The 27426-nt window shown below is 45.5% G+C and overlaps 1 protein-coding gene across 3 annotated transcripts in view; it reads left to right on the plus strand.

The window, feature by feature from the left end:
• The window catches only part of GLRA2 (glycine receptor alpha 2), a 328750-nt gene that overhangs the window by 227563 nt on the left and 73761 nt on the right, over positions 1-27426 (plus strand). For all 3 annotated transcript variants that reach the window (XM_075335158.1, XM_075335156.1, XM_075335157.1), the window contains one exon: positions 22477-22626. In XM_075335158.1, coding sequence (XP_075191273.1) covers positions 22477-22626 — 150 coding nt within the window. The remainder of the gene's footprint in view (positions 1-22476; positions 22627-27426) is intronic.

The following is a 27426-nucleotide window of genomic DNA, read 5'->3' on the forward strand; positions in this document are numbered from 1 at the left end:
AGGGAGCATAAGCTGGAAGCAACGAGGATAAAAGACACAGATTTTAATATTCTAATTGTGGTTTATTCAAACAGAAAGCTGTTGAGTTTATATAATTTATACAGCACTTGGGCATTGTGTACAATAGAGGATAATTGCTTTGCCTAAAGAAAAAAAATCAGTTTCTCTTAAGAACAATGAACAGATGAGCAATAGTTTGCCTTTAAACATCACCCTAATAAGCTTCCAATTGTTTACAGTGCGGCCACATTTAAAGGGGGTTTTCCCCATCCCTTAGCGCAAACTTTTATTAAGCAGTGCAGCTTGCCAGATACAGTGTGTAATATACACACTGTTAGGATTCAGCACTGCTAGCCGGTTCGAGCAGTCGTTTTGTGACTACTAGTATGTGATTTGCATAATTGCTGTCACCTGCCAACTAGCATCTCATCTCTGAAATCGTTTACTTATAGTCACAAGACAACTGCTTGCCCCGGATAGCCAAAGCTGTGTGCACATTTTATTTTCAGAGTTTTTTGGAGCACATCTGTCGCGGGCGGAGAGAGGGCCGTCGCTGCTGCGCTCTCGCTGGCGCTTGGGTCCGGCGCTGCTGCAGCCTGCTGCTTGCTGCTCGCTGCTCGGTGGCTCGAGCGGTGGGCCGGATCCGGGGGCTCGAGCGGCACTCCTCGCCCGTGAGTGAAAGGGGGGTAGTTTTTGGGATTGGGGAAGTCGGTTCATGACGCCACCCACGGTTTGTGGTGAGGTTGGGACACCACCGCTGCTCTGGACGGGGATCCCGGGAACGATGAAGGGGAGCAGCCGAGATGTTTCTCTCCCCTCTGTGGGTAGGGGGTTTGGGTGGTCCCGGGGCCCGGTTGGGGTGACGGGAAAGTGGATGGCAGGGTTCGGGGAGGTGCAGGGTCGCGGGGGCAGCGCGGTGCCAGACGGCACTGTGGTACTCACTCAGCCAGTAACGTACACGGAGTCTCTGGTAAAACAAACAGCTGGATGGACAGGTTCCGCAGACGGCTGCGGTGGTCACTCCCGGTAGGTTGGCGGTGACTGCCTTTCCCTGCACCTGTGGTGTGATTTCGTCCCCGATGGCTTCCCACCAGTAACCCGCTACCCCGCAGGCTCTGGCCCTGGAAACTGTAGCCTTGGCGGTTACTGTATTTCCCTTCACAATTGAGCGGATGCCTTCAATCGGGTCTTTGCTGCTGGGAAACCCCGGAGGTTCCCGTCGCTAACGGATTTGACCGGTTTTACGGCAACTCCAAGCCTTGTCGGGGTCCGTAGGCCCTGCCGAATGGTTCTGGCTTCTCTTCGCTTCCCGGTTCGGTACCGGCGGGCCACCGCCCGTCCCCGGTCCTACGGTTCCGCGTCGATCGGCTCCTCCTGCAGACGGTCACCACCGTCTGCCAACCTCACTGTAGGTGTCCGGGCCACGTACCCGGACACGGTCAGTCTGCTCCTGCACTACTACTTAACTCCTTCCACTTCACTCTCCCTAGCTCAACTCCCTTCCTTTCCCGCCTCCAGGACTGTGAACTCCTCAGTGGGTGGGGCCAACCGCCTGGCTCCACCCCACCTGGTGTGGACATCAGCCCCTGGAGGGAGGCAACAAGGATTTGTGTGTGACTGGTGTGCCTAACCGGGGTGTGGGGTGTGTTGTTGCAGTACCTGTGACGTCCTGGCTTGTCCTGGGTGCCACACATCCGTTTCACAAACTGCCTGAATAGTTGCTTAAAAAAAGGCTTGATAGACTTTATAATTCAATTGTATTGCTAAACAACTTGCTATTTATATGAGGAGTGTTTGCAGAGTTTTTTCAGCACCAGGTTTTTAAAAAATGCAAAGAAAGTAAGTGCGTGTTATTTGCTTAAAGCAGATCCTTATGGAATTAGCGCCAAACTAGGCCCAATCCATAGGCTGAAAAAAAAAAATACTTCAGGAAAAAAAATCTCTTCTAAAACACTTGAAGAACTTAAAAAAAATGCTTCAAGAAAAGAAAACTCCAGAGGAGAGTTTCGTGAAGCATAATCCACATGAAAGCACATAGTTTTTGACCGACTCCCAAAATCTGCATCCATATATAGCCTTGTTCCTACTTTCCATCTTTCCTCCATCTCTCTCAACCCCGTATCAGATCTATCTGTCACTATAAATGACATCACGCTTAGCCCCTGTATTACAAATCTGCAGCCGGGGTGTAACCTTTGCCTATGCCCTGTCCTTCAAACCCCACATCCAAGCCCTTAACATCTCCTGTCACTTCCAATTCAAAATATTTTCTAAATCCGCCCTTCCCTCAACCCCAAATTCACTAAATTGTTAGTACTATTGCAATATCCTATTCTATGTCCTTCTGATTAACACTGTCACACCCTTCCACTCCATCCTTAAAGGAGTTTTCCCACAAAATTAATTTTAAAGTGCATTTTAATCAATAGATCTTGGAATAATAATAATTTCCACAATTGGATGTGTTTAAAAAAAAAATTTCCTGTGCTGACATAATCTTATATATGTGTCCCTGCTATGTGCTGTGTAATGGCCGTGTCTGACAGTACAGGGACATGGTCTGATCACACCACAGCTCCTGAGGAGGAGAGGAAGCTAAAGAGAGTATAAAGACATTACAGCTCAGTATCATAGATGATCTTTTTGCGAGGTTAAACATTTCTCTTCCTGTTTTTAAAAAAAGTTTTACCTCTAAAGGCCCAGTCACACTAAACAACTTACCAGCGATCCCAATAACGATCCAACCTGATAGGGATCGCTGGTAAGTTGCTAGGAGGTTGCTGGTGAGATGTCACACTGCGACGCTCCAGCGATCCCACCAGCAACCTGACCTGGCAGGGATCGCTGGAGCGTGGCTACACGAGTTGCTGGTGAGCTCACCAGCAACCAGTGACCAGCCCCCAGCCAGCAGCGCCGCGTGGAAGCGATGCTGCGCTTGGTAACTAAGGTAAATATCGGGTAACCAACCCGATATTTACCTTGGTTACCAGTGCACACCACTTAGCGCTGGCTCCCTGCTCTCCTAGCTACAGTACACATAGGGTTAATTACCCGATGTGTACTGCAGCTACATGTGCAGAGAGCAGGGAGCTGCGCACACTGCTTAGCACTGGCTCCCTGCTCTCCTAGCTACAGTACACATGGGGTTAATTACCCGATGTGTACTGCAGCTACATGTGCAGAGAGCAGGGAGCCGCGCACACCGCTTAGCGCTGGCTACCTGCTCTCCTAGCTACAGTACACATGGGGTTAATTACCCGATGTGTACTGCAGCTACATGTGCAGAGAGCAGGGAGCCGCGCACACCGCTTAGCGCTGGCTCCCTGCTCTCCTAGCTACAGTACACATGGGGTTAATTACCCGATGTGTACTGCAGCTACATGTGCAGAGAGCAGGGAGCCGCGCACACCGCTTAGCGCTGGCTCCCTGCTCTCCTAGCTACAGTACACATGGGGTTAATTACCCGATGTGTACTGCAGCTACATGTGCAGAGAGCAGGGAGCCGCGCACACCGCTTAGCGCTGGCTCCCTGCTCTCCTAGCTACAGTACACATGGGGTTAATTACCCGATGTGTACTGCAGCTACATGTGCACAGAGCAGGAGCCGGCACTGACAGTGAGAGCGGGGACGCTGGTAACGAAGGTAAATATCGGGTAACCAAGGTAAGGGCTTCTTGGTTACCCGATGTTTACTGTGGTTACCAGAGTCCGCAGAAGCCGGCTCCTGCTCCCTGCACATTTAGTTGTTGCTGTCTCGCTGTCACACACAGCGATCTGTGCTTCACAGCGGGACAGCAACAACTAAAAAATGGCCCAGGACATTCAGCAACAACCAACGACCTCACAGCAGGGGCCAGGTTGTTGCTGGATGTCACACACAGCGACATCACTAGCAACATCGCTGCTACGTCACAAAAGTTGTTCGTTAGCAGCGATGTTTAGTGTGACTGGGCCTTAAGAAAAAATTATTGTCAATCCTGTGCTGTAATGTCTGTATACTTTTACTTCCTCCTCTGCCCAGGAGATATGGTATGATCAGACCATGTCACTGTACAGTCAGATACGGCCATTACACAGTACACAGCAGGGGCACATATATAAGATCTCAGCACAGGTAAAAATATGTGAAACACATCCAATTGTGGAACTTATCATTCCAAGATCTATTGATTAAAATTAACTTTGTTAGTGGGAAAATCCCTTTAACCCCATTATGACCTTGAATGTACCTCTATATCCTGGCAATTGCACAGTAGCTGTACAGAATCGTCACCGGGAGCTTGGCTTACGTGACAGCCAAGCCCCCACTCTCACAGGCAGAAGTGGTGCCTGCACCGCCGCTGGCTTTTTAATTTCCTAAATGCAACAATCGATATTGATTGAAAAATTTAGGAGGCTAAGAGAAGGAGTGTGCCTCCACTCAATTGGGACCCCTAGACATGATCATATGATCATGTGATTGTGGTCGCCATGTATTGCCCAGTGTGAGAAAGCTTGGTTTGCATCATAGGTCTTCCAGCAGGACAATCACCCCAAACATTTTTCAAGAAGCCCCCAGAAATGGATGGAAATAAAACGCTGAAGTGTTCTGATGTAGCAGCAATGTATCCCAATCTAAATCCTATTAAACATCTGTAGAGATCTTAAAATTGCTGTTAGGCACTCTTCAATCTGAGAAACCTGGAACAGTTTGCAGAAGAGTGGTCCACAATTCTTGTTAAGAGGTGTAAGAAGCTCGTTGATAGTTCTAGAAATCTAATTATTGCAGTTATTTATTCCAAAGGCTGTGTAACCAAATATTAAGTTAAGGGTGCCAACAGATTTTTGGCCGGCCAATTTTGGAGTTTTGTGTGTAATTATGTCCAATTTGCCGTTTTTACTAAGCTTTTTTTGTGTTGTTCCAATACACACAAAGGAAATAAATATGTGTAGAACAAAAAAATGTGTAACTGCAATCATTTTCTGTGATAAATACTTCATTTTCTGGAACAATTTCAAGGTTGCCAACACTTTTTACAAGCTGGTATTGCTATAATCTTACTGTCCTGAGGAATAAAGGCACCTTATCACTTAAAGGGAACCTGTCAGGTCCAATAAGCACCCAGAATCACAAGCAGTTCTGGGTGCATATTGCTAATCCCTGCCTATCCGTCCCTGTATACACTAGCATAGATAAAGAGATCTATAGAAAAAGTATTTCTAAAGATCTTTTACCATATGCTAATGAGCGAGGGGACTAGCACCCTGGGCGTTAGTTCACCAGCCAGTTGCCTTTCATTAGCATGTTAGTACACCTTTGTTGGCGTGCTATCATGCTAATGAATACGCAGCGTCACAGAATAATCTCACTCACCTCTCCACCGCCATCGCTAGATTTCGGCTCAGTGCACATGACCCCACAGTTTGGGTCAGGCGCACTACTTCAGTTTGAAGCCAGGACGCGTACACCCGGCTTCATAATGCGCATGACCCAAACTCTGGGGTCATGTGCACTGGGACGAAATCCCCCGTCAGACTCGCTGGCTGTGGAAAGGTGAGTGAGATCATCCTGTGACTCTGCATACTCATTAGCATGATAGCACACCCACAGGGGCGTACTAACATGCTAATGAGGGGTGACTGGCCGGGAAACTACGCCCAGAGGACTAGTCCCCTCGCTTATTAGCATACCATAAAAGATCTTTATGAATACCTTTTCTAAAGATCCTTTTAGCTATGCTAGTTTATACAGGGACAGTTAGGCAGGGACTAGCAATATACACCCAGAACTGCTCGTGGTTCTGGGTGCTTATTGGACCTGACAAGTTCCCTTTATACCACAAGGTGAATGGCATAAAAAATAAATAAAGCCAATTGTTCAACTGCTATTGATTTGTGTATTCTGCCTCCCAAAGATTGCAGTAAGACTTGGCTCACATATATTCTGCGCTCTACGCTGAGTGCTTACATTGGTGATTATTTGTAAATCTCTGAAAATCGTAATTTAGACAAAATTCCCACTGGAAAATTCCCTGTATTGAAGCAGAGGGAATCACTTTGAACTGTCTTCAGGCTTGTGGTCCAGGGTTGTCAATCTTTCTAATCGGTTTTTTTAGGCGAGCAAAAAAGTCAGTGAACAATAATTTTGTGCCCCTTTGAAAAACAGAGGCCAAACAGAATCAGGAGTAAAGCGGGCTTTACACGCTGCAACATCGCTGGCATTGGCTAGCGATGTCAAGCGCAATAGCACCCGCCCCCGTACATGCGATATTGTGTGATTGCTGCCGTAGCGAACATTATCGCTACTGTAGCGTCACATGCACTTACCTGCTCTGCGATTGAGCTCTGGCTGGCGAACCGCCTCCTTTCTAAGGGGTCAGTTCGTGCGGCGTCACAGCGACGTCACACGGCAGGTGTCCAACAGAAGCGGAGGGCCGGAGATGAGCGGGACGTAACATCCCACCCACCTCCTTCCTTTCGCATTGCTGGTGGAGGCAGGTAAGGTGATGTTCGTCGCTCCTGCGGTGTCACACACAGCAATGTGTGGTGCCGCAGGAACGAGGAACAACATCGCTAATAAACAGAAAACGATTTTTTGTTTCAGGACGAACTCTCCGCGGCAAACGATTATGACCGCTTTTGCAATCGTTTAAACTTGCTCATAAGTGTCACACACCGTGATATCGTTAATGACACCGGATGTGCGTCACAAACACCGTGACCCCGACGATAATTCATTAACGATATCGTAGCGTGTAAAGCCTGCTTAACTCTGCTGCCTCATTAGTGAATGGATCTGTAGGTGGTTTCACCATAATCATTTATTTTGGAGATGTAGATGGAAACCCTGATGTAAGTGCTCAGCATAGAGCACAGATAGTTGTGAACTGATCCAAAATGTTCTGTACCACAAGTTGTTACCAATAAAATTCAACTCAACCCACAAAATACATTACTGGTAGCACAAAGGCTCTGAAATCCGCTATGGCTCTTCCCTCCAAAAAGAAATCCAGCAAAATCTGCATTCCCAAATTCAAGTGCTTTCCACCCTTCTGAATCCCCAGGGTGCCTAAACCACAGTAATCCAATGTCCAAATGTTCGGCATTGTTGTAGTAAGAAAAACACGCTTAATTTATGGGGTGTGTCTCCAGAAGCACAAGCTGGGCACAATGTATGGGCACTACAATGTACGGAGTACTACAAGGGCTTGTTTGCACATTTTAATTTGACAACATTCACTGCGTTTGAAATCATGGGTGTTTTACAGAGGCAAAATCAGCACTATACCCCTAAATGAATTACCAGAGGGGGGTAATTTCCAAAATGTGGTCACTTGAGGGTGTTTCTGCTTTTCTGGCACTTAGGTGCTCTGCAAATGGAGACTGCAACTTATTCCAGGAAAATATGTGCTCCTTCCATCTCAAGCTGTGTGGCCAAACAGTACAGTACAGTCACATGTGAGGTATTACCACGTTCTGGACAAATTATGTAACACATTTCCCTTGTGAAAATTGGAAATTTGGGGCTAAAACAACATTTTAGTGGTGAAAGTATAATTTGTTTTTCTTTTTTCTTCACCGCTCAATAGTATAAAACTCCGTGACAGACCTGTGGTGTTAATATGCTCACTGCACCCCTAGATGAATTAATTGAGGAGTGTAGTTTGCAAAATATGGATATTTATGGGGGTGTCTGCTTTTCTGGCATGTCAGGGGCTCTGTCAATGTGCCATGGCACCCCTAAACAATTTCAGCTAAATCTAAGCTTCAATATGGTGCTCTTTGCCTGAGCTTTCCACTGTGCCTCAAAAAAAGTGTTCAACCTCATATGGGATATTAGCGAACTCAGGAGAAATTGTATAACAAATTGTTTGGTCTATTTTTTTTCTATTTGTAGTGGAAAATATGGTAATTTATTATTTTCAGAGTCCAATGTTGTTCAATTCAGTGAAACACCTGATTATTAAAATTTCGCACTATACACCTAAATGAATTCCTTGAGAGGTGTAGTTTTCAGAATGGGTTCACTTGTGGAGTGTAGAAATTATTTTTGAAGTGTTTTGTAAGCTTTGTCTTACTTTTAATGATATAGAATAAACATTAGTATTTTAGGAGTTGTCTTTGTCTGTGAACAGTTTAGTTTCTGATACCTCCAGTATTGTGTTTTCTGTGAAACTGTTCACTTGTGGTGGGTTACTGCACTTTTGACTTGTCAGGTGATCTTCAAATGTGAGATGGCTTCCTCAATCTATTCCAGCCAAAATAGTGTTCCAAAATTGAAATAAGGCTCCTTCCCTTCTGGGCCATATATGGGGTATTCCCTAAAACCCGCTTTACACGCTGCAATGTATCTTACGATGTGTCGGCGGGGTCATGTCGTAAGTGACGCACATCCGGCATCGTAAGGTACATTGTAGTGTGTAACAGCTACGTGCGATTGCGATTGAACGTTAAAACGTTCATCGCACGCACGTCGTTCATTCCTCATAGATTGAACGTCAGATTGCTCATCGTACCCGGGGAAGCACACATTGCAGTGTGTGACACCCTGGGAACGATGAACAGATCTTACCTGCGTCCTGCGGCTCCCGGACGGTAATGCGGAAGGAAGGAGGTGGGCGGGATGTTTACGTCCCGCTCAGCTCTGCCCCTCCGCTTCTATTGACTGGCTGCCGCGTGACGTCGATGTGACGCCGAATGTCCCTCCCACTCCAGGAAGTGGACGTTCGCCGCCCACATCGAGGTTGTATGGACGGGTAAGTATGTGTGACGGGGGTTAATCGTTTGTGTGGCACGTTCAACAAATTGAACATGCTGCACATACGATGGGGGCAGTTACGATCGCATACGATATCGTATGCAGAATCGTAACATGTAAAGCAGGCTTTACTCAGTATAAATTGCACAACTAATTGTACTTTCCATTTTATCTTGTAACCTTTGTAAAAATGAAACACTTGGGGCTAAAACAATATTTTTGTGAGAAAATGTAAAATTAAAATTATTTTTTTTTCCTTCCACATTGCTTTAGTTTCTGTGAAGCTCCTTAAGACTTAATAAACTTATTGAATATGGTTTTGAGTACTTTGAAGAGTGCATTTTTTAAAATGGTATCATTTTTTGTTATTTTCTTTCACATAGGCCCCTTAAAGTCACTTCAAATGTCATGTGGTCCCTAAAAAATGTTGTTGGAAAAGTTGCTAATAAACTTTTAACCATTCTAAGTTTATAACAAAAAAATATAATGGTGCTTATGTAAAGTAGACATGTGGCAAATAATTTTGTGTGATAACTATCTGGTTTCAGGGCATAAAAATTCAAATTTTAAAAAATGCTACATTTTCACTTTTTTTGTCACATTTTCATGATTTTCATAAATAAAATCAACTCATATATACCAAAATTTACCACTAGCATGAAGTACAATGTGTCATGAAAAAAACTCTCAGAATTACCAGGAAATATTGAAGCGTTCCAGAGCTATAACCACGTAAAATGACACGGGTCCGAATTGTAAAATTTGGCCTGGTCAGAAATGTTTAAACAGGCATGTGGGTGAAGGGGTTAAGTCCGGTGCCCGATTTAACAACCTCACCCCTACTTCTCCTTTCCCAATCTTTTCACTGGCAATAACAGTCTAAGGCTTCTGCCACATTCACGTGAAAATCACGCACGTGCCGAGAGACACGTATTTTCCCTGCGTGTTGCGTGCAAGTAAGTACGTGTCTCTGGTACGTGCGTGACACGTGTGTTCTACGTGTGCTATCCACGATAGCACACGTAGAACCGGTAATTATCATACTCACCTGGTCCTTCCTGCTGTCCGCGCTGCTGTCCGTGGTGCTGATCCTCGGTCTCCAGCCCTCCCGTCTCCACGCTGCTGCTGCTGCCAGCCAGTGAAGTGAATATTCAATGAGAATAATGAGCGGCGGTCGGCAGCAAGAGGCAGCAGCGGCAGAGACAGGAGGGCTGGAGAAGGTGAGTTAATGTTTTTTTTTTTTTCACTGACATGTGTGTTTTCTCTGGCGCGTGTCACACGGGACCGCATCCACACTACACCCGTGTGGTACGGGTGTGGGCCGTGTGACACCCGTGCTGCGGGAGAAAACACTGACATGTCAGCGCTTTGAAAAACGCACACACGTACAAACGCACACGGACACACGTTCCGTGTGGTTTTACGTGTGTGTGCCTGCTACAATAGGGTAGCATTGGTTAAGGTGTCTCCGTGCTGCCGGTACGTGTAAAAAATGACAAACACGTGCCGGCAGCACGGATGTGTGGCGCTAGCCTAAACCATTGACAATGACTTACAAGGTCGTTGTTGGTAGCGGATTATAAACGATACTCTCCAAGCATGCAATAATAACGGTAGGTGTATTTAGGAACAATCAGGAACAAATATGAAGCTTAGTAAATCAGCAAGTAATCATTTCTGTGTGTCTCTATCCGGAGCTTCTGCAGCAAACATCCTCTCACATAGAACACAGGAAGGAAGAATACAGAATACAGACACATCCTCTTCCTGTGACCGTCTGGTGCTCCCCTCCTCATTTCTTTTTTTTTCTTTTGTTCTATCTTTATTAACAGTACACATAGTTACATAGTTACATAGTTACACAGGTTGAAAAAAGACCTAGATCCATCTAGTTCAACCTTCCTCCACCAATTATACATTTTGTCACACAAACCTAGCAACTAAACACTCATAGACAGGAATGGAGTTGTTGCACTAAACATATTCCAACAGCCGTCCATCATCTGACTCTTCCATACATCACTAAACTAATAACCCGATACCTTCCCACACATAATCACCGATCCTCCAAAAACTTCCTGCTCTCCTCTACTCTAGTAATAATGTCTTCCACAATTGAAACCTTCAGATCCAACCTGAAATCTCATCTCCTTAGGAAAATCTGCAGCCTGCAATTAGGCCACTGCCACCTCACTACCACCGGAGCTGCTGAAAACCCCCCAACCTACGGTGTAAGCCCATGAGGGTACGGTCTGTCACTGTTAGTTTATTCCCTGTATTTTATACATGGATTTTACAGTAAACCCTCTTCATTTGTACAGTACCGTGGAATTCATAATAATAATAGCCTTAGAGTATGTACGTTACACCCTGTTAGTACTCAGCAAGCTGCACTGCTTGCCAAATGTTTGCCCTGGGGTGGAAAATTCCTTCAAAGCTCATGCTTTCCAAGGCACTAAAGCCTGAATTTATACAAAAGAGTTAATTTATCAATGCCGTTACATTAGCCTTTGCAACTACAAAAAATAATATTACCATTTGCTGACACTTTTGCTGACATATACAATATTTTTTTGAAATGTGTCTGGAAAAGAAAAATCGCCTTCCTGTCTCATACTTATTAACTGAAAATCCTCCTCCATCTCAGATTCTATTGAACCTCAGACTTCAGCATATTAAAATAAGAAAAGGACAGCATTCCTAGAATAATTTTACTCCAGTATTTGGTAATGTTTCTAAAATATTAGCACCAATACAAAAAAAAAAAAGTATTTTCACATAGACTAATATGTAATGCTCCAGAATTGGGGACTGCATTGTTAATGTTTTAGAATGTAAAGTATGTCTACCTTGGAATACTTGAAGTTCTGCACTGATATAATAGGCATTATAAAGCTCATGTGACGCCCTGGACCCCAGGGGTCACAGGTCACAACACTCACCACATACAACCCCACACTGGAAAGGTACCATCACTCAACCACAAATACCTGATTGCCTCCCTCAGTGTTAGACAGGCACACCAGGTGGGCGGAGTCAGGCAGAAAGACACGCACCCCGAGGAGTCTGCTGGCCTGAGGCAGGAAGAAAGGGAGTTAGTTAGTCCAGACAGTCAGTGCAGACAGACGGTCCAAACAGTCAGGCAGGCAGACGGCAGTGGCCGCCTGCAGGAGACCGGGAATACAACCTGCGGATCCGTGAGGGACCGGGACAGGGTAGTGGCCCGCCGGAACCGAACCGGGGACCTAACAGGATACCTGAGCACCAGGCAGGGTACTCAGACCCCGAACTAGGCTATATGCCACCACCATAGTCGAATTAACTGATTGCGGTCTGGACCTCAGGGGTTCATTCACACCAAAGTCCCGTTAGAAGGCAACAGCCCAACCCGTCCGGATAGTAGCCACCGCCAGAGGCCAGAGATCCAAGGGCTAGCGCCTGCGGGCAAAAGGGGCTCCTACGACACATACACACCGGGGAGCGGACTACCAGTGCCCAGGCACAGTGGTCACACTACAAACACAGGTGCAGAAGAAAGGCGGACGATGCCAACCCGACTAGGAAGCTGCAGCCGGCTGCGGGCCCCGTTCATACCTTCGTTTGGTTCACCAGTGACTCTGTGTGGTTTAATCGTGAGTACAACAGTGCCATCAGGCACCGCACCGCGCCGCACCGCAACACTGCGCCCTGCACCGCAACACTGCACCCCCCTGCCCACAGCCCGACCGGGCCCCAGGACCAACATCCCCTACCCACGGAGGGGTCAACACCTAGCTGCGCCACTATACTGCTCCTGGGAGTCCCCGCACCTTTACCGCAGCGGTGGTGTCCACCATCACCACATCCCGTGGGTGGCGTCACGAACAATCATCCCAAAAACCAAATACCCGCATCCCCCGTGTGTAACGCCAACCCCCTTGCAGAGCGATGTGACCCCCGGGTCCGTGAGAGGCTCGAGCCACCACCCGTAGAACGCGAGCATGGATCCGAGCGGTTCGGCAGCCGCAGCCGAGGCCGCGGGGCGGTACACTCACACACTAAGGGTTAGCCTCATTACTTAGCTGCTAGTCAAGAAAGAGTTAAAGGGAACTTATCACCAGATTTGGCCCCTTTAAGCTGCGGCAACCACCAGTGAGCCCTTATATACGGCATTCTAGAATAACGTATATAAGAGCCCAGGCTGCTCTGTATAAGGTAAAAATCACTTCTATAATACTCACCTAGGGGCAGTCCTGTCTTATGAATGTCGCGGCTGCCCGGTCTGGCCCCTCCTCTCTGCGACAATTGCCTTCCTCCTACCCAGCCGAGTATAGATGATGTGTCCTGTGCAGGTGACCTTTGATCTGCCCTGCTGATCAAAGAACGGTAGTGTGAGAACGTGGGCGGCAGTCCACGGGAGCACTGGAGTGCAGGGCAGCGGTAGTTACTCACAGAGTCATCATGTGCGGGTTCCAGACACTCTATTTACTGGCTTAGGTGGTATCACACCCGGGGTGCTGGTCCTCGCCGTCAGAAACTCCGGTCGATCCAAGGCAGGTCAGAGGCTGGATCCAGTTTAGTAATCTGTGGCCTTTCTCCTCCATGTACAACTCTGTACTCTCCCCCGGTCCTGGCCCGTACAGGACGGCAGCCTGGGCCTCTCATGGGTCGGACCTCTGTCCCATCTCCCAGGCTCCTTTTCTGCTGCCACACCGCGGCCACCCAAACTAGGGCTCTGTGCCTCTCTTTGTGCTCAGTCCCATGCTCTGGCGACTACTCTCCTTTAGTCCACGATTACAAGTGCCGGGTCCCACTTCTCTAGGTGTTTCTGGCCCCGACTTGGTTGGGCTGTCTCTATGGTGCTACATCCAGACACCTCTGTTCTGCCTCCCCGAGGGCCTGACAGCAGCCCCCAGGGAGCTACACACCGTGCGTCTGCTCTGTCTCGTGTCCAAGCTGTTCTGACGTAAATTGAAACTGTTTTCTACTCCTAACTGCTCATTCCCCCACTTTTGCAAGTTGCTATGGCAACCACTCTTGACCTAATTAGTAGAGGCATCTGCCAGGAACTGTGTGTGCAGAAACATTGTTAACCCTTTCCAAGTGACTGCTTTTCCTTGCTGTATGGTGGTGTGAGGGGTGTGTAAAACTTACCAGATTAAAATCTTCACCTGCCCGGGGAGGATATAATGATATACCCTGTAGTGTCTAGTCTCAGGGGCGCTACAGAATGGTCTGGGGATATAAATGTATTACTATGTTTGATACCCTCCAAACAGGACTAGATCTGCCCTGATTTATGACTAAAGGTACCGTCACACATAACGAGATCGCTAGCGAGTTTGCAGATGAGTCACGATTTCCGTGACGCTGTAGCGATCCCGTTAGCGATCTTGTTATGTGTGACACCTACCAGCGATCAGGCCCCTGCTGTGAGATTGCTAGTTGTTGCAGAATGGTCCAGGCCATTTTCTTCAAAGGTGATATCCTGCTGGGCAGGACACATCGCTGTGTTTGACACTGTGTAACAGGGTCACCGTGACTGCTGAGATCGTTATACAGGTCGCTACTGCAACCTGTATGGTTCCTGCATCGCTGGTAAGATCTGACTGTGTGACATCTCACCTGTGACCTCCCAGCAACTTACCAGCGATCTCTATCAGGTCGCATCATTTTCGGGATCGCTGGTAAGTCTTTGTGTGTGACTGGGCCTTTACTACAAAATCTGAGAAATCTGTTCCAGAGATGGTGAGGACACCAGATCCCTTATCTTACTTAGATATTGGGACAATAAACTTTCACACAACTAATCAAAGCTAATTAAGGATTCACTGATTCACTCTCTAAGCTTGTTTTTTGTTTTTTTGTTTTTTTTAATGTTCACTTATTATACTGCCTATTAGAGATGAGACACGCCCATAGAGTTCGAGTTCGGTTCGGTTCGTCGAACGGTGCCCCGTTCGATGAACCGATCGACGAACCGTTCGATGAACCGTTCGACGAACCTCTCGAACCCCATTGAAAACAATGGGAGGCAATCACAAACACCTAAAAACACCTGGAAAACACCCTCAAAGGTGTCCAAAAGGTGACAAACAACTCCCAAGACAACGCAAACACATGGGAAAGTGACAAGGACAAATACCCATGCGAAAACTAAACATCTGGACAAGGAAAAAGAGGAGGAGACACAGATATAGGCATGGCATGCCCTTCTAAAGTCATGTAAAACACAGCAAGTCTTGGGCCACACACACCACTTCAGTGGCAGCACTTGTGCCCCAGTTGCAAACTGGATGTGTTGATTTGCATCAAGCACATTCAAAAATACGCCAGCCTTAACTGTCCGCAGGATGACACCGGGGTAGGTAGCAAAGTCTTTGCTGATGCCAGATCTGTTCATCTTGGATAATTTTTAAAAACACAGCAAGGGTTACTCCAAGCAGAGTCTCCCTTTTTTCCAAAAATTGGGCCACACAGACACCCCTTCAGTGGCAGCACTTGAGCCCCAGTTGTACATTTCACAGGTAGATTTGCATCAAGCACATTCAAAAATATGCCAGCCTTAGCTGTCCCCAGGATGACACCGACCTAGGTAGCAAAGTTTTTGCTGAACCATGACTTGTTCATCTTGGCTCGTTTTTAAAAACACAGCAGGGAACACCAAGCAGAGTCTCCCTTTTTTTCCAAAAATTGGGCCACACAGACACCACTTCAGTGGCAGCACTTGTCCCCAGTTGTACACTTCACAGGTAGATTTGCATCAAGCACATTCCAAAATACGCCAGCCTTAACTGTTACCAGGATGACACCGACCTAGGTAGCAAAGTCTTTGCTGAACCATGACTTGTTCATCTTGGCTCGTTTTTAAAAACTCAGCAGGGGGACTCCAAGCAGAGTCGCCCTTTTTTCCAAAAATTGGGCCACACAGACACCACTTCAGTGGCATCACTTGTGTCCCAGTTGCAAACTTGACAGGTCGATTTGCATCAAGCACATTCAAAAATACGCCAGCCTTAACTGTCCCCAGGATGACACAGGGGTAGTAAAGTCCTTGCGGATCCATGACTTGTTCATCTTGATGAACGTTAGTCTGTCCACATTGTCATTGGACAGACGTGTGCGCTTATCTGTCATCACACACCCAGCAGCACTGAAGACACATTCTGAGACAACGCTGGCAGCTGGTCACGACAAGATCTCCAAGGTGTAAGTGGAGAGCTCAGGCCATTTTTCAAGATTTGAAGCAAAAAATGAGCAAGGCTCCAGTTGCAAAGTCATGGCATCGATGTTCAATTGGAGATACTCCCGTATCATCCTCTGCAGCCGTTGACTATGTGTCAGACTTCTTGTCTCTGTTGGCCTTGCAAAGGATGGTCTAAAAAAATTATGAAACGAGTCAAAAAAATTGCTGTTACCAGCAACAGATACAGTGCTACTGGTATGGTTAGACTGTTGATGATGAGACCGTCCCATGTTTGTCAAGTTACAACTGAGAGATTCACTCCGTGCACCACTGGTGTTTGGTGGAAAAGCCGAGCTAAGATTGAGTAGCAGCTTCTGCTGATACTCCTGCATACGTGCGTCCCTATCTATGGCTGGAATTATTTCACAAAATTTGGACTTGTACCAGGGATCTAATAGTGTGGCAAGCCAGCAGTCATCATCACTTCTAATTTTGACAATCCGAGGGTCATGTTATAGGTAGTGCAGCCAAAAGGCGCTCATGTGTCTTGCGCAGCCATGCGGACCAAGTCCACGCTGTGTTTGTGGCATAGAGGTGCTAACCATTCTTTCTTCCTCTGACATCTCCCCCCAACCTCTTTCAACTGAAATGTGACCAAGGTCTCCCTCATCTGCTGAGTCTTCAATGTCCATGGACAGTTCGTCCTCCATTTCTTCATGTTCTCCTGCACCTTTCTCAACATTTTGCCTGCTACCATGCGCCCTTGTTAATCCCTCTCCCCCATTGTCCCATGCCTGCCGCCTTGGTGATGATGAACGTCTAGACCTTGGTGATGTTGTTATCCCTTGCGCATATGAATCCTCATGTATTTCCTCCCCTTCCTGTTGAACCACCTCCTGACTCCGAATAGTGTTTAGCGTGTGCTCCAGCATGAAAATGACTGGAATAGTCATGCTGATAATGGCATTGTCAGCGCTAAACATATTCGTCGCCATGTCGAAACTGTGCAGAAGGGTGCATAGGTCCTTCATCTGAGGCCACTCCATCTGGTGGGTGATCTGCCCCACCTCTGCATCTCGTTGGCCCAGGCTATACATCATGACGTATTGCACCAGTGCTCGGCAGTGCTGCTACAGTCGCTGTAACATGTGGAGAGTCGAATTCCAGCGTGTCGGCACATCGCATTTCAGGCAATGAACCGGCAGGCCGAAAGACTTCTGGAGCAATGCAAGTCGCTCAGCTTTGGCAGTTGAACGGCGGAAGTGAGCAGACAGTTTTCGTGCCCTGTGTAGAAGGCCATCTAAGCCGGGATAGTGTGTTAAAAATTGCTGGACAGCAAGGTTCAACACGTGAGCCATACAAGGCACGTGTGTCACCTTGCCCAGGCGAAGGGACGCACCCTGGTTTGCAGCATTGTCGCACACGGCCTTACGTGGCTGCAGGTTGAGTGGAGACAACCATTTATGAAACTCAGACCACAGAACTGCCCACAACTCAGCCGCTGTGTGACTCTTATTTCCAAGACATTTCAAGCTAAAGACCGCCTGATGCCGTTGCGCTCTGCTGCCAACATAGTAAGGAGGTGTGCGTGATTCCTTGTGCGCAGTTACAACGCTGGTGGCCTGACCAGGCAGGCTTGGGGCGGAGGTGGAGGACCCAGATGAGGTTGAGAAGGCAGAAGCGTTGGAGGAACTTATACATACAGAGGATTGACGCACAAGCCGTGGGGATGGCAAGACTTGTTTAGCAGACCCTTCTCCATCTATCACCATAGTTACCCAGTGCCCAGTCAGTAACATGTAACGCCCCTGTCCATGCTTACTGGTCCAAGTATCGGTGATGAAATGCACCCGTTCACACACAGAGTTTCTCAAGGAAGCGGTGATGTTGTGTGCGACATGCTGGTGTAGCGCAGGCACACCTTTCTTAGAGAAGTAGTGGCGACTGGGCATCTGGTACTGGGGCACAGCGACGGACATAAGGTCTCGAAAATCCTGTGTGTCCACTAGGCGGAAAGGCAGCATTTCGGTAGCCAAGAGCTTACAGAGGGATAAAGTCAAACTCTTAGCTTTGTCATGGGACGGAGGAAATGGCCTTTTATTTGTCCACATCTGAGGGACAGAGATCTGGCCTGCTGTGTGTAGACGGTGGTGAGTAGTGTGTCCCTGGAAAAATGCAGGTTTGTGAGGAAAGTGCGGAGACATGATGTTGCCTTCATCCAAATTTGGTGCTATCGATGTCTAACAGAGCTGTACAACCGCACTTGTTTCCCCTTCGAAACCAACTGACGACCTACCAAGCAAACTGCCTGATGCGGTTACAGTGGTGGAAGGTGTGCGTGGAAAGCCAGGTGTGACAGCTGTCCCGACAGTCATAGAGGATGAAGAGCGCGCGGATGCACTGGAAGGGGCAGGCGGTGGTTGGCCTACTACGCTTGGCCGCATTGCAGCACAGTGAGCTTCCCACTGGGAATTATGCTTGGTATTCATGTGACGATTCATGGAAGAAGTTATCAAACTGGTGAGCTTTTTGCCTCTACTTATAGATTCCCGACAAATTTTACAGATCACATGATTTGGGAAATCCTTTGCAAGGTCAAAAAACGACCAGGCTAGGCAAGGCTTAGAGGACATGCGACCTGCAGAGCCACCCCGACTTGTGCTCAGAGGCAGAGTGGTGGCTGAGGATGCAGTTGTAGACGTGCTACCAGTACTCCGACTCTGTCCAGGAAGGCGCAAGGTAACTTTGCTGTCAGTTGCATCCTCCTCCACCGCCTCTGTTGACCTCATCAAGTGCCTGACTGTGGGTTGACAGTAAGTGGGATCTAGAACTTCATCATCAAGCGTTGTGTTTGCACTCCCCTCGCCCTCAGACCGAGCCTCTTCTTGCCCTGACTGAATATTTAAGTTGTCATCCCAATCTGGTATCTGCGTCTCATCGTCATCAGTATGTTCCTCATTGTCTACACCAACAGGTGTTACAGTTTGTGAATGAGGGTCTACATTATGCTCAGAAAATTGGTCATCAGGGCCTGAATCTGAGTCACAAAGCTTCTGGGCATCACTGCAGACCATTTCCTGGTCTGTACTCACTGTAACTTGGGAGCAGACCTCTGATTCCCAGGCTATAGTGTGACTGAACAGCTCTGCAGAATCAGCCATCTCTGTTACACCATACTGTGCAGGGCGGGTGGAGAGTTGAGAGCTGGGAGAAACAAGTGTGATTGGGATGACACCTCAGAGGACTGTTTTTTTTATGTGGTAGTAGAGGTGGAGGAGAGGGCACTTGTTGGAGCAATTGAGATCCATTCATGCATGTTCTTTTTTTGTGCATTATTTTCCTTTCTTACAGTTGTTCGGGTCCGTAAAAAAGGGAGCACATTGGATTGTCCATGGAAAGTAGTAGACATCTTACTTTTGCTGGAAGATGGTCTATCTTCAACAGATGTTAATGTAGCTTTGCCACCTTCCCCACGGACACAAACTTTTTTTCCTTTTCCAACACGCCTGTTCCCCTTTCCACCAGCATCTGTCCTTTTGCCACTCATTTTGTTAGCGGCAAGATTAGTCATTTAAAATGTGGTAGCAAAAATTGAGAGGTGGTGTAGATTGCAGAGGTGGTCTAGCTTTATTGACAGCTGAAGAACCAACACTGACTATCCCTGACAATTCAACTATGGCCCTAAAACTGGCAGCACTGTTTGCTATAAAAATAGGGTAGCAAAATGTGCAGGAGGGTAGAAAGCAGAGGTGCTGGAACTTGCTTGGCACCAGTGGGACAGTAAATTAGTATAGCAGACACTTTGTGGATGCCACTAATTTTCAGCACTGTTTGCTATAAAAATTGCGTAGCAAAATGTGCATGAGGGTTGAATGCAGAGGTGATGGGACTTGCTTGGCACAAGTGGGACACAAAATTAGTATAGCAGACACTTTTTGGATGCCACTTATGTTCAGCACTGTTTGCTATAAGAATAGCATAGCAAAATGTGCATGAGGGTTGAATGCAGAGGTGCTGGAACTTGCTTGGCACCAGTGGGACACAAAATTAGTATTACAGACACTTTATGGATGCCACTAATTTTCAGCACTGTGTGCTATAAAAATAGCGTAGCAAAATGTGCATGAGGGTAGAATGCAGAGGTACTGGAAATTGCTTGGCACCAGTGGGACAACAATGTAGTATAGCAGCCACTTTTTGGATGCCACTAAGTTTCAGCACTGTTTGCTATAAAAATAGTGTGGCAAAAGTAGGCAGGTGGGTACAGTGGCCGGGTTCTCTGGGTCAGTGGACAGGAAAGGAAGCCTCACTTTCTATCCCTCCTAATGGTGAAATGCAGCAAGGAATTCCCTGAGCTTAGGTACACAGACGCTGTTATCTGAAGCTGTATACAGCATTTCCACGGACCTGCCTGTCACCTATGGCTCTGACCCCGAGGAAATCAGCCCTGAAAATGGCTGAAATAAACTTCTGTCCCTAATCTGTAGAGCACTGTGTGTATAGCGTACACAGCCAGAGCGGCGACAGGAGCTGCGTGAGCGGTGACTGTCACCTACACGCAGAAAGCAGATAATGGCGCCGTGAGGGAAAATGGCCGTATTTATAATGCAAGGACATGTGACATTCACAGCCTATGACACATGCCCTTGCTTGTCTGGCAAAAAAGACCACTTAGCTGTGTGTGTGTCTGTGATTGGCTGACATGCTGGCCCGACCCACTGCACGCACGCTTAGGGAAAAAAAAAATGGTGATCGCCATTATCCCAGCAGCACTGATCTAAACGCGCCCCCCCCCGCACACTATACGCTGAAATTTGATAATAGTGTGAATCACAGAGTGACTCACACTGTTACAGTGAAAAGCCAGCTAGTAACTAGCTAGGCTTTTTGCTGATGGAACCGTTCTCGAACGTAACTCGAGCTGTCGAGCTTTTAGCAAAAAGGTTGCATTCAAGTTCGATCTCGAGCACCCCCAAAATCACTCGAGCATGAAATTGGTGAACCTCGAACCTCGCTCAACTCTACTGCCTATACTCTGTTTGTGTTGTACTGTATTTGTGTTTCTTCAGATACTCTGCTATAATACCAGGTCTGATGAAGAGACGAGTTTGGAAAGCTTGCTTTGTAACATCTTTTATTTTTGTTTGCCATTGAAAGGTGTTATAACTACAAGATTATTTTGTTTCCCCCACTGGGAGCAATCAATCTGTTTTTAACTGTCTAACACAGTACCAAACCATTTTTGCTGACCAAATATTAACACCATTTAATGAATGATAACCATAGTAGTGTGGGTCAAGATGGCCACTAAAGAGCCAAAGCACCTTTCTATTGGCAGTATCACAAGGTTGCCATGGGGAGGCGACTTCTGCCACATACCCCCTCAAAGTGGGGCATTCATACCACAAGTTGTAGGCCACCAGAAATACTATCTGTCTAGGACACACGGCAAGTAAAATCGGAAGAGAGACATGCGATAAAAAATTGAATTCCACTCGGACCAATGTTACTCTATCAGGTAGTTTCTATCTATATTTTTTTTCTTAGGTGAAATCGCACAGAGAAAGCAATAGTAGCATGCTGTGGTTGTATGCGAGAGTCGTAGTGACTCATACCCATACAAGTTTATGGGTGCGAGTGAAACATTGGACTGCACTTGGGTGATGTCCAAGTGCAGTGCGATATATGGACAGGCTGACAATGGAGGAGGTGGAGAGATTAATCCCTCCCTCTCCTCCGCAGCAGTGATCCGATCACAAGATCTGATCACAGTATAATGACACTCGGATCACACTCGCAGCAGATCGGGAGCTGAGGATCATTAACATATCGCATCCAATGCTCTCACATTGGATGCCATACGCTTGTGTGCTCCTCCTAGCCTTAAAGGCTCGCTAACATGAGAGTATAAATTGGACTAGTGCAATCGGACCAATGTTATTCAATGAGGCAGTGCAGATCTGCTTTTTTTGCTCAGCTGTATTCGACATGAGAAAAAAATCGCAGCATGCTAAGATTTGACTCTGAAATTGGTATAGTGCGATAAAATAATTAGATGCCATACAGTTCATCAGTTTGGCATCCGATTTCTACAGATACATTACAGTTCTCTACAATGGGAAACTGTAAATGGTCCTAATGAGTAAAATAATGGATTGTATGGATGACAAGTGAGAAAAAAATCATCCCACTTTGCTGCATGAGAATGGGACCAATTTTTGTTATACGCTCTTGGGACTCTAGCCTTACCCCTTTCCAAGAAAGGCAAGATTCCCACATTCATGTATGGCGTTCCGGGCATGGACTCACCCAAACTCCACAGCCTCATAGGCATAAATGAGCCTGTTGGAATCAGGGCAGGAGATCTGAGGCCAGTGACTATGACAGAAGAAGAGTCACTAGAACCAACTAGGCATAATTGCTTTTTAACTCTTGTATTGTTTTACTAAGACCTATGGTCTGTGCCAACTCAAGTCATTCAATTTAATATATTGCCAAAAAGAAAAGCTAGGGGGTTTTACACCCCATTAAAATCGGGTTACACATTTCTGAGTTTTGCTTTTGTCTCTGACAGGTATCATATGTGAAAGCGATTGACATCTGGATGGCGGTTTGCCTCTTGTTTGTGTTTGCTGCTTTATTAGAATATGCCGCTGTGAATTTTGTATCAAGGCAACACAAGGAGTTTCTGAGACTTCGGAGAAGGCAGAAAAGACAAAACAAGGTAAGGAAATCTCGATTTCTCATTTTGGAAAACTCTTGTGATTTCTTTATTGTCCTAATGTTCATGTGTTGAATTAGAATGTAGCCCAGCTAATGCCAACATTTCATGTTCTCGAGTTTTATTGTGAGTGTTATTATGACTTGCTTTGCTAATACAGTTGATAAACTTTATCATAAATCTATGTTTCCAGAGTTGTAATCATATATCACTGAGTGTAGTGTGCTGATATGTAGAGATCGTAGAATCCAAGGCACCGATACTCTTCTTGTTTAAAAAAAATCTTTATTGGTCCCAGCATACACTGAAGAAAATGTAAAATACACAACGTTTTGGCCAACATAGGGCCTATTTCAAGTCAATAAAAGGTATGCACAAACAGTAGAGTGGTGCGTTCGATACAGTTGCTTACATAGTGTGCTGGTATGGACATGTCTGTGTATACATCATATTCTAATCACAAAAACACATACAGCTGCACTCTAAAATGCTAACAACGACTAAGTGAACTCTGGCATTGTATTACTGCTATAGGAATATTTGAAAAAAAGAGATACTTAGCTTATGCATGGCCAATGCATGTGAGTCCAGTAACCCTGACAAGGTGATCTCTTATATACCGGGACCCTTACTTGAAATGCCTCTATCTGGGTTAAAAACCTACATGTTTAGGCATAAAGTATCCTGCTATCAAAGAGGGTGTACACAGCCTGGTTACAGGTTGGGGTGCTAAGTCAGAAAGAAATGCGCTACAAATATATCAAAAAGACAGACCCGCACATCCAACAGGTGTTAACAGGTGCCAGCTGAAAACACATTATAACAACAAATATACATACAGCTGCATTCTTAAATGCTAACACTGAATAAGGGAACTCTGGTATAGCATTACTGCTATAGGAATATTTGGGAAAAAAAGAGATATGTAACTTATGTATTGGTCATATTCTAATCAGACCCAGCATTAATGAGCATGTTGAATTAAGGGTATATGCATTACACTTCTGAAGTCGAAAACCCATTTAAAGGAGTTTTCCCATAACATTTTTTATTACCTATTCACAAGATAAATGATAACTTTATGATTGTGGGGAATCCTTCTTCCAAGACCCTGAGAGCCTTTTTGATCTTGAGAAACTCAGGTCCTTGGTGTAAGTGGAGTGATAGTGAACTTGTATGATCCAACTAATGTAGACAATAAATAGAGCAGTGGTCGCACATGCTCACAACTGCTCCAATTGCACAGTTAACTTTTTGTTAACAGTGGGGTCCCAGCACTCAAACCGCAGCCATCATATATTCAGTAAATTAAAGATATATTAAAGATAAACAAAGAGATTCACCCGACCCTTGTTTCGCATCCACTTCAGTACTCCTTGGCTGAAAATCCAAGAAAAGGTGAATTTCTCATACTAGCAGTGAAATATTCAGGGTACCTCTTGTGATTCACACTACAGTTTGCACTAGACTGGTCTGGTTGTAACAGAGTAAGAAAATATAACTTATTTTTAGAGAACCTATTTAACTGTTAATGCAGTGTAGTGCCAGTGTGTTAACATAGTCACCATTTGCTGTCTTCTCCAGTATCCAATGCCATTCCTTTCCTCTTTTGAGTCACGTGACGGCAACTCAGACAGTCCTGGTCACACTGCACTCTATGGGTGCAGAGGTGGCTTTACAATGTAAGCCCATGACACATCAGAACGAGGCTCCATAAACTTATTGTAAGACACTTCCAGATTTCAGTGTGATTCAGAGTTCGATTTGCTGTCACCTGTCTCATGAAGACCTGTGTATAGAGGTGACTCAGAAAAGTGATATACTACAGAATGGGCTGTGTATATAGAGGAGCTAAACATAGTGTGATATATAGGATATGGCAGTGTATAATAAGGACTGAGAGGTGTGATATACTGCAGAATGGGACTGTGCATAGAGGGTGTTCAGAGGAGTGATGTACTTCAGATTGGGGCTGTATAAAAAGTTTCTAATAGGAGTCCTATACTGCAAGATGGGGCTGTGTAAAGAGAAGTTGAGAGGAGTTGAGTTGTTTATTGCATGCTCCTGAGAGGTTAGTGATGTGGAACTCCAAACACTGCTTTGTTGATGCATAGTACAGAAGATAATCCTTTGTCATATGCATCAACAGAACGCTGATCTCTCAGCAGCAGGCAACAAATACAACCCTGCTTTACCTAGTAATTACAAGCTTCATTGTGAAAGAGTTTTGGAGAGTTGAGCTCTGCTAGAAACCAGCTTATAATGATGTTGAAATGCATAGGCAGCTATACTGATGTAGATGCAAAAAGATAAAATCGGCCAGCAGTGTTTTGTACAGGAGCAAAGAGTTCACACAGTCATAAGCTAAATTCTACACTTACATTAGTTTGATAATAACTTAAGGTACTGTCACACATAACGAGATCGCTAGCGAGATCGCAGCTGAGTCACCGTTTGGTGACGCAGTAGCGATCTCGTTAGCGATCTCGTTATGTGTGACACCAGCGATCAGGCCCCTGCTGTGAGATCGCTAATCGTTGCAGAATGGTCCAGGCCATTTTCTTCAAAGGCGATGTCCTGCTGTGCAGGACACATCGCTGTGTTTGACACTGTGTGACAGGGTCACAGTGACTGCTGAGATCGTTATACAGGTCGCTACTGCGACCTGTATTGTTCCTGCATCGCTGGTAAGATCTGACTGTGTGACATCTCACCTGCGACCTCCCAGCGACTTACCTGCGATCCCTATCAGGTCGCATCGTTTTCGGGATCGCTGGTAAGTCGTTGTGTGTGACTGGGCCTTTAGAGTGGGAATAGTAAAGAGCACAGAGGAGAAGGAGGAAGAGGTCTGCAGTACTGAAGAGAAACTGGTATTGCTGTGAAATGTAATTACAGCAGTTAAGAATAGGACGGATCATACAGATTTGTGAAGCTGGATAAACAGAAGGGCAGATAAAGAAGGAAAAAGAAAAAGATAGTAGAAAGACATTTTATGTTGAACTTAAGTTGTATGTTAACAATTATTAACAATAAATTAGCATTTTCTGTGCTTTGTGAAAAGTAATGTTACAAAGTTACATGAGTTGAAAAAAAGACCTAGGTCCATCTAGTTCAAACTTCCTCCACTAATTATACATTTTGTCATTAAGTCATTTATAGCCCACAATGTTGTGTGTACTGAGGAAATCATCCAGCCCTTTTTTGAAAGCTGTTACAGTATCTGCCTTTACTACCTCTTAGGGTAGGGCATTCCACAGTCTGACTGCTCTAACTGTAAAGAACCCTTTCCTATTTAGCTGCCAGAATCGCTTTTCTTCCACTCGCAGTGAGTGCCCCCTGATCCTTAGTATTGTCTTTGGAAGGAATAAGTCATGTGCCAGTCCCTTGTATTGACTACACATGTATTTCTACATATAAATGAGATCTCCTCTAAGATGTTTTTTTTTTAAGCTAAACAAATCCAACTTTTTCAACATCTCCTCATATGGGAGGCCTTCCATTCCTTGTAGTAGTCTAGCTACCGCCTTTGAACTGACTCTAACTTCTGAATGTCCTTTTTAAAATGTGGAGACCAAAACTGTATCCCATGCTCTAGATATGGCCTTTCAAGTGATTTATAGAGGGGTAACAATACGTTGGGATCACGGGATCTGATCTCTCTTTTTATACATCCTAAAATCTTGTTTGCTTTAGCAGCTGTTGCTTGATATTGAGTGCTGCTGCTCAGCTTATTTGTAATGAGAATACCCAAGTCCTTCTCCTGTTCTGTAGTCCCGAGTTTACTTCCATTTAATGTATACGCAGCTATAGGATTACTCTGTCCTAGGTGCATTACTTTACATTTATCAACATTAAATCTCATTTGCCAAGTATCTGCCCATTCTGACATCTTATCCAATCGTTTTGTAATATTGTACTATCAAGGTCAGTTTTTAATATCCTACATAGTTTGTCATCATCAGCAAAGACTGACACTTTACTATCAATCCTATCCACAAGGTCATTAATAAAGGGATTAAAAAGAATCGGGCCTAGCACAGATCCCTGCGGCACCCCACTGCTGACTATAGCTCATTTAGAAAATGCACCATTTATGACTACTCTTTGTTTCCTATCTGTTAGCCAATTCCTTACCCAGTTGCATATAGGTTCCCCTAGTCCTCGCTTCTGGAGCTTTAGTATAAGGCTATTATGTGGTACAGTATCAAATGCCTTTGCAAAGTCCAAATGAATGACATCATTTGCATTACTAACATCCAGATTTGTACTTACCCCCTCATAGAACCATAGCATGTTGGTTAGAAACGACTTATCTTTCATGAATCCATGCTGTCTGTCAGTTATTATATTATTTTCTGCAATATATTTTTGCATGTCATCTGTTAAAATGCCATCAAAAACTTTGCACACTGCTGATGTCAGGCTTACTGGACGGTAGTTGCCTGGATCTACCCTCTTACCTTTCTTAAATATCAGTACCACATCAGCAATCCTCCAATCCTGAGGCACCAACCCTGTTACAAGCAAGTCTAAGAAGATGAGATACAATGGTATGTTAATTACTGAGCTCAATTCCCTCCATATTCGTGGATGAATGCCATCTGGCCCAGGGAATTTTTCAATGTTTAATTTACTCAGACGTAGGTGTACTTCTTCTTGCGTTAAATTAATTATATCAGGTGGTGAACTTTGATTCTTGACTTGTTGAATGATCCCTGGAAAAGTTAGTATTTTGGTGAACACAGATGACAAGTGCCTGTTTAATCTCTCAGTCTTTGCTTTGTCCTCTATAAATAACCTATT

The sequence above is a fragment of the Anomaloglossus baeobatrachus genome, chromosome 2, assembly GCF_048569485.1.
Source record: "Anomaloglossus baeobatrachus isolate aAnoBae1 chromosome 2, aAnoBae1.hap1, whole genome shotgun sequence".
NCBI lineage: Eukaryota > Metazoa > Chordata > Amphibia > Anura > Aromobatidae > Anomaloglossus > Anomaloglossus baeobatrachus.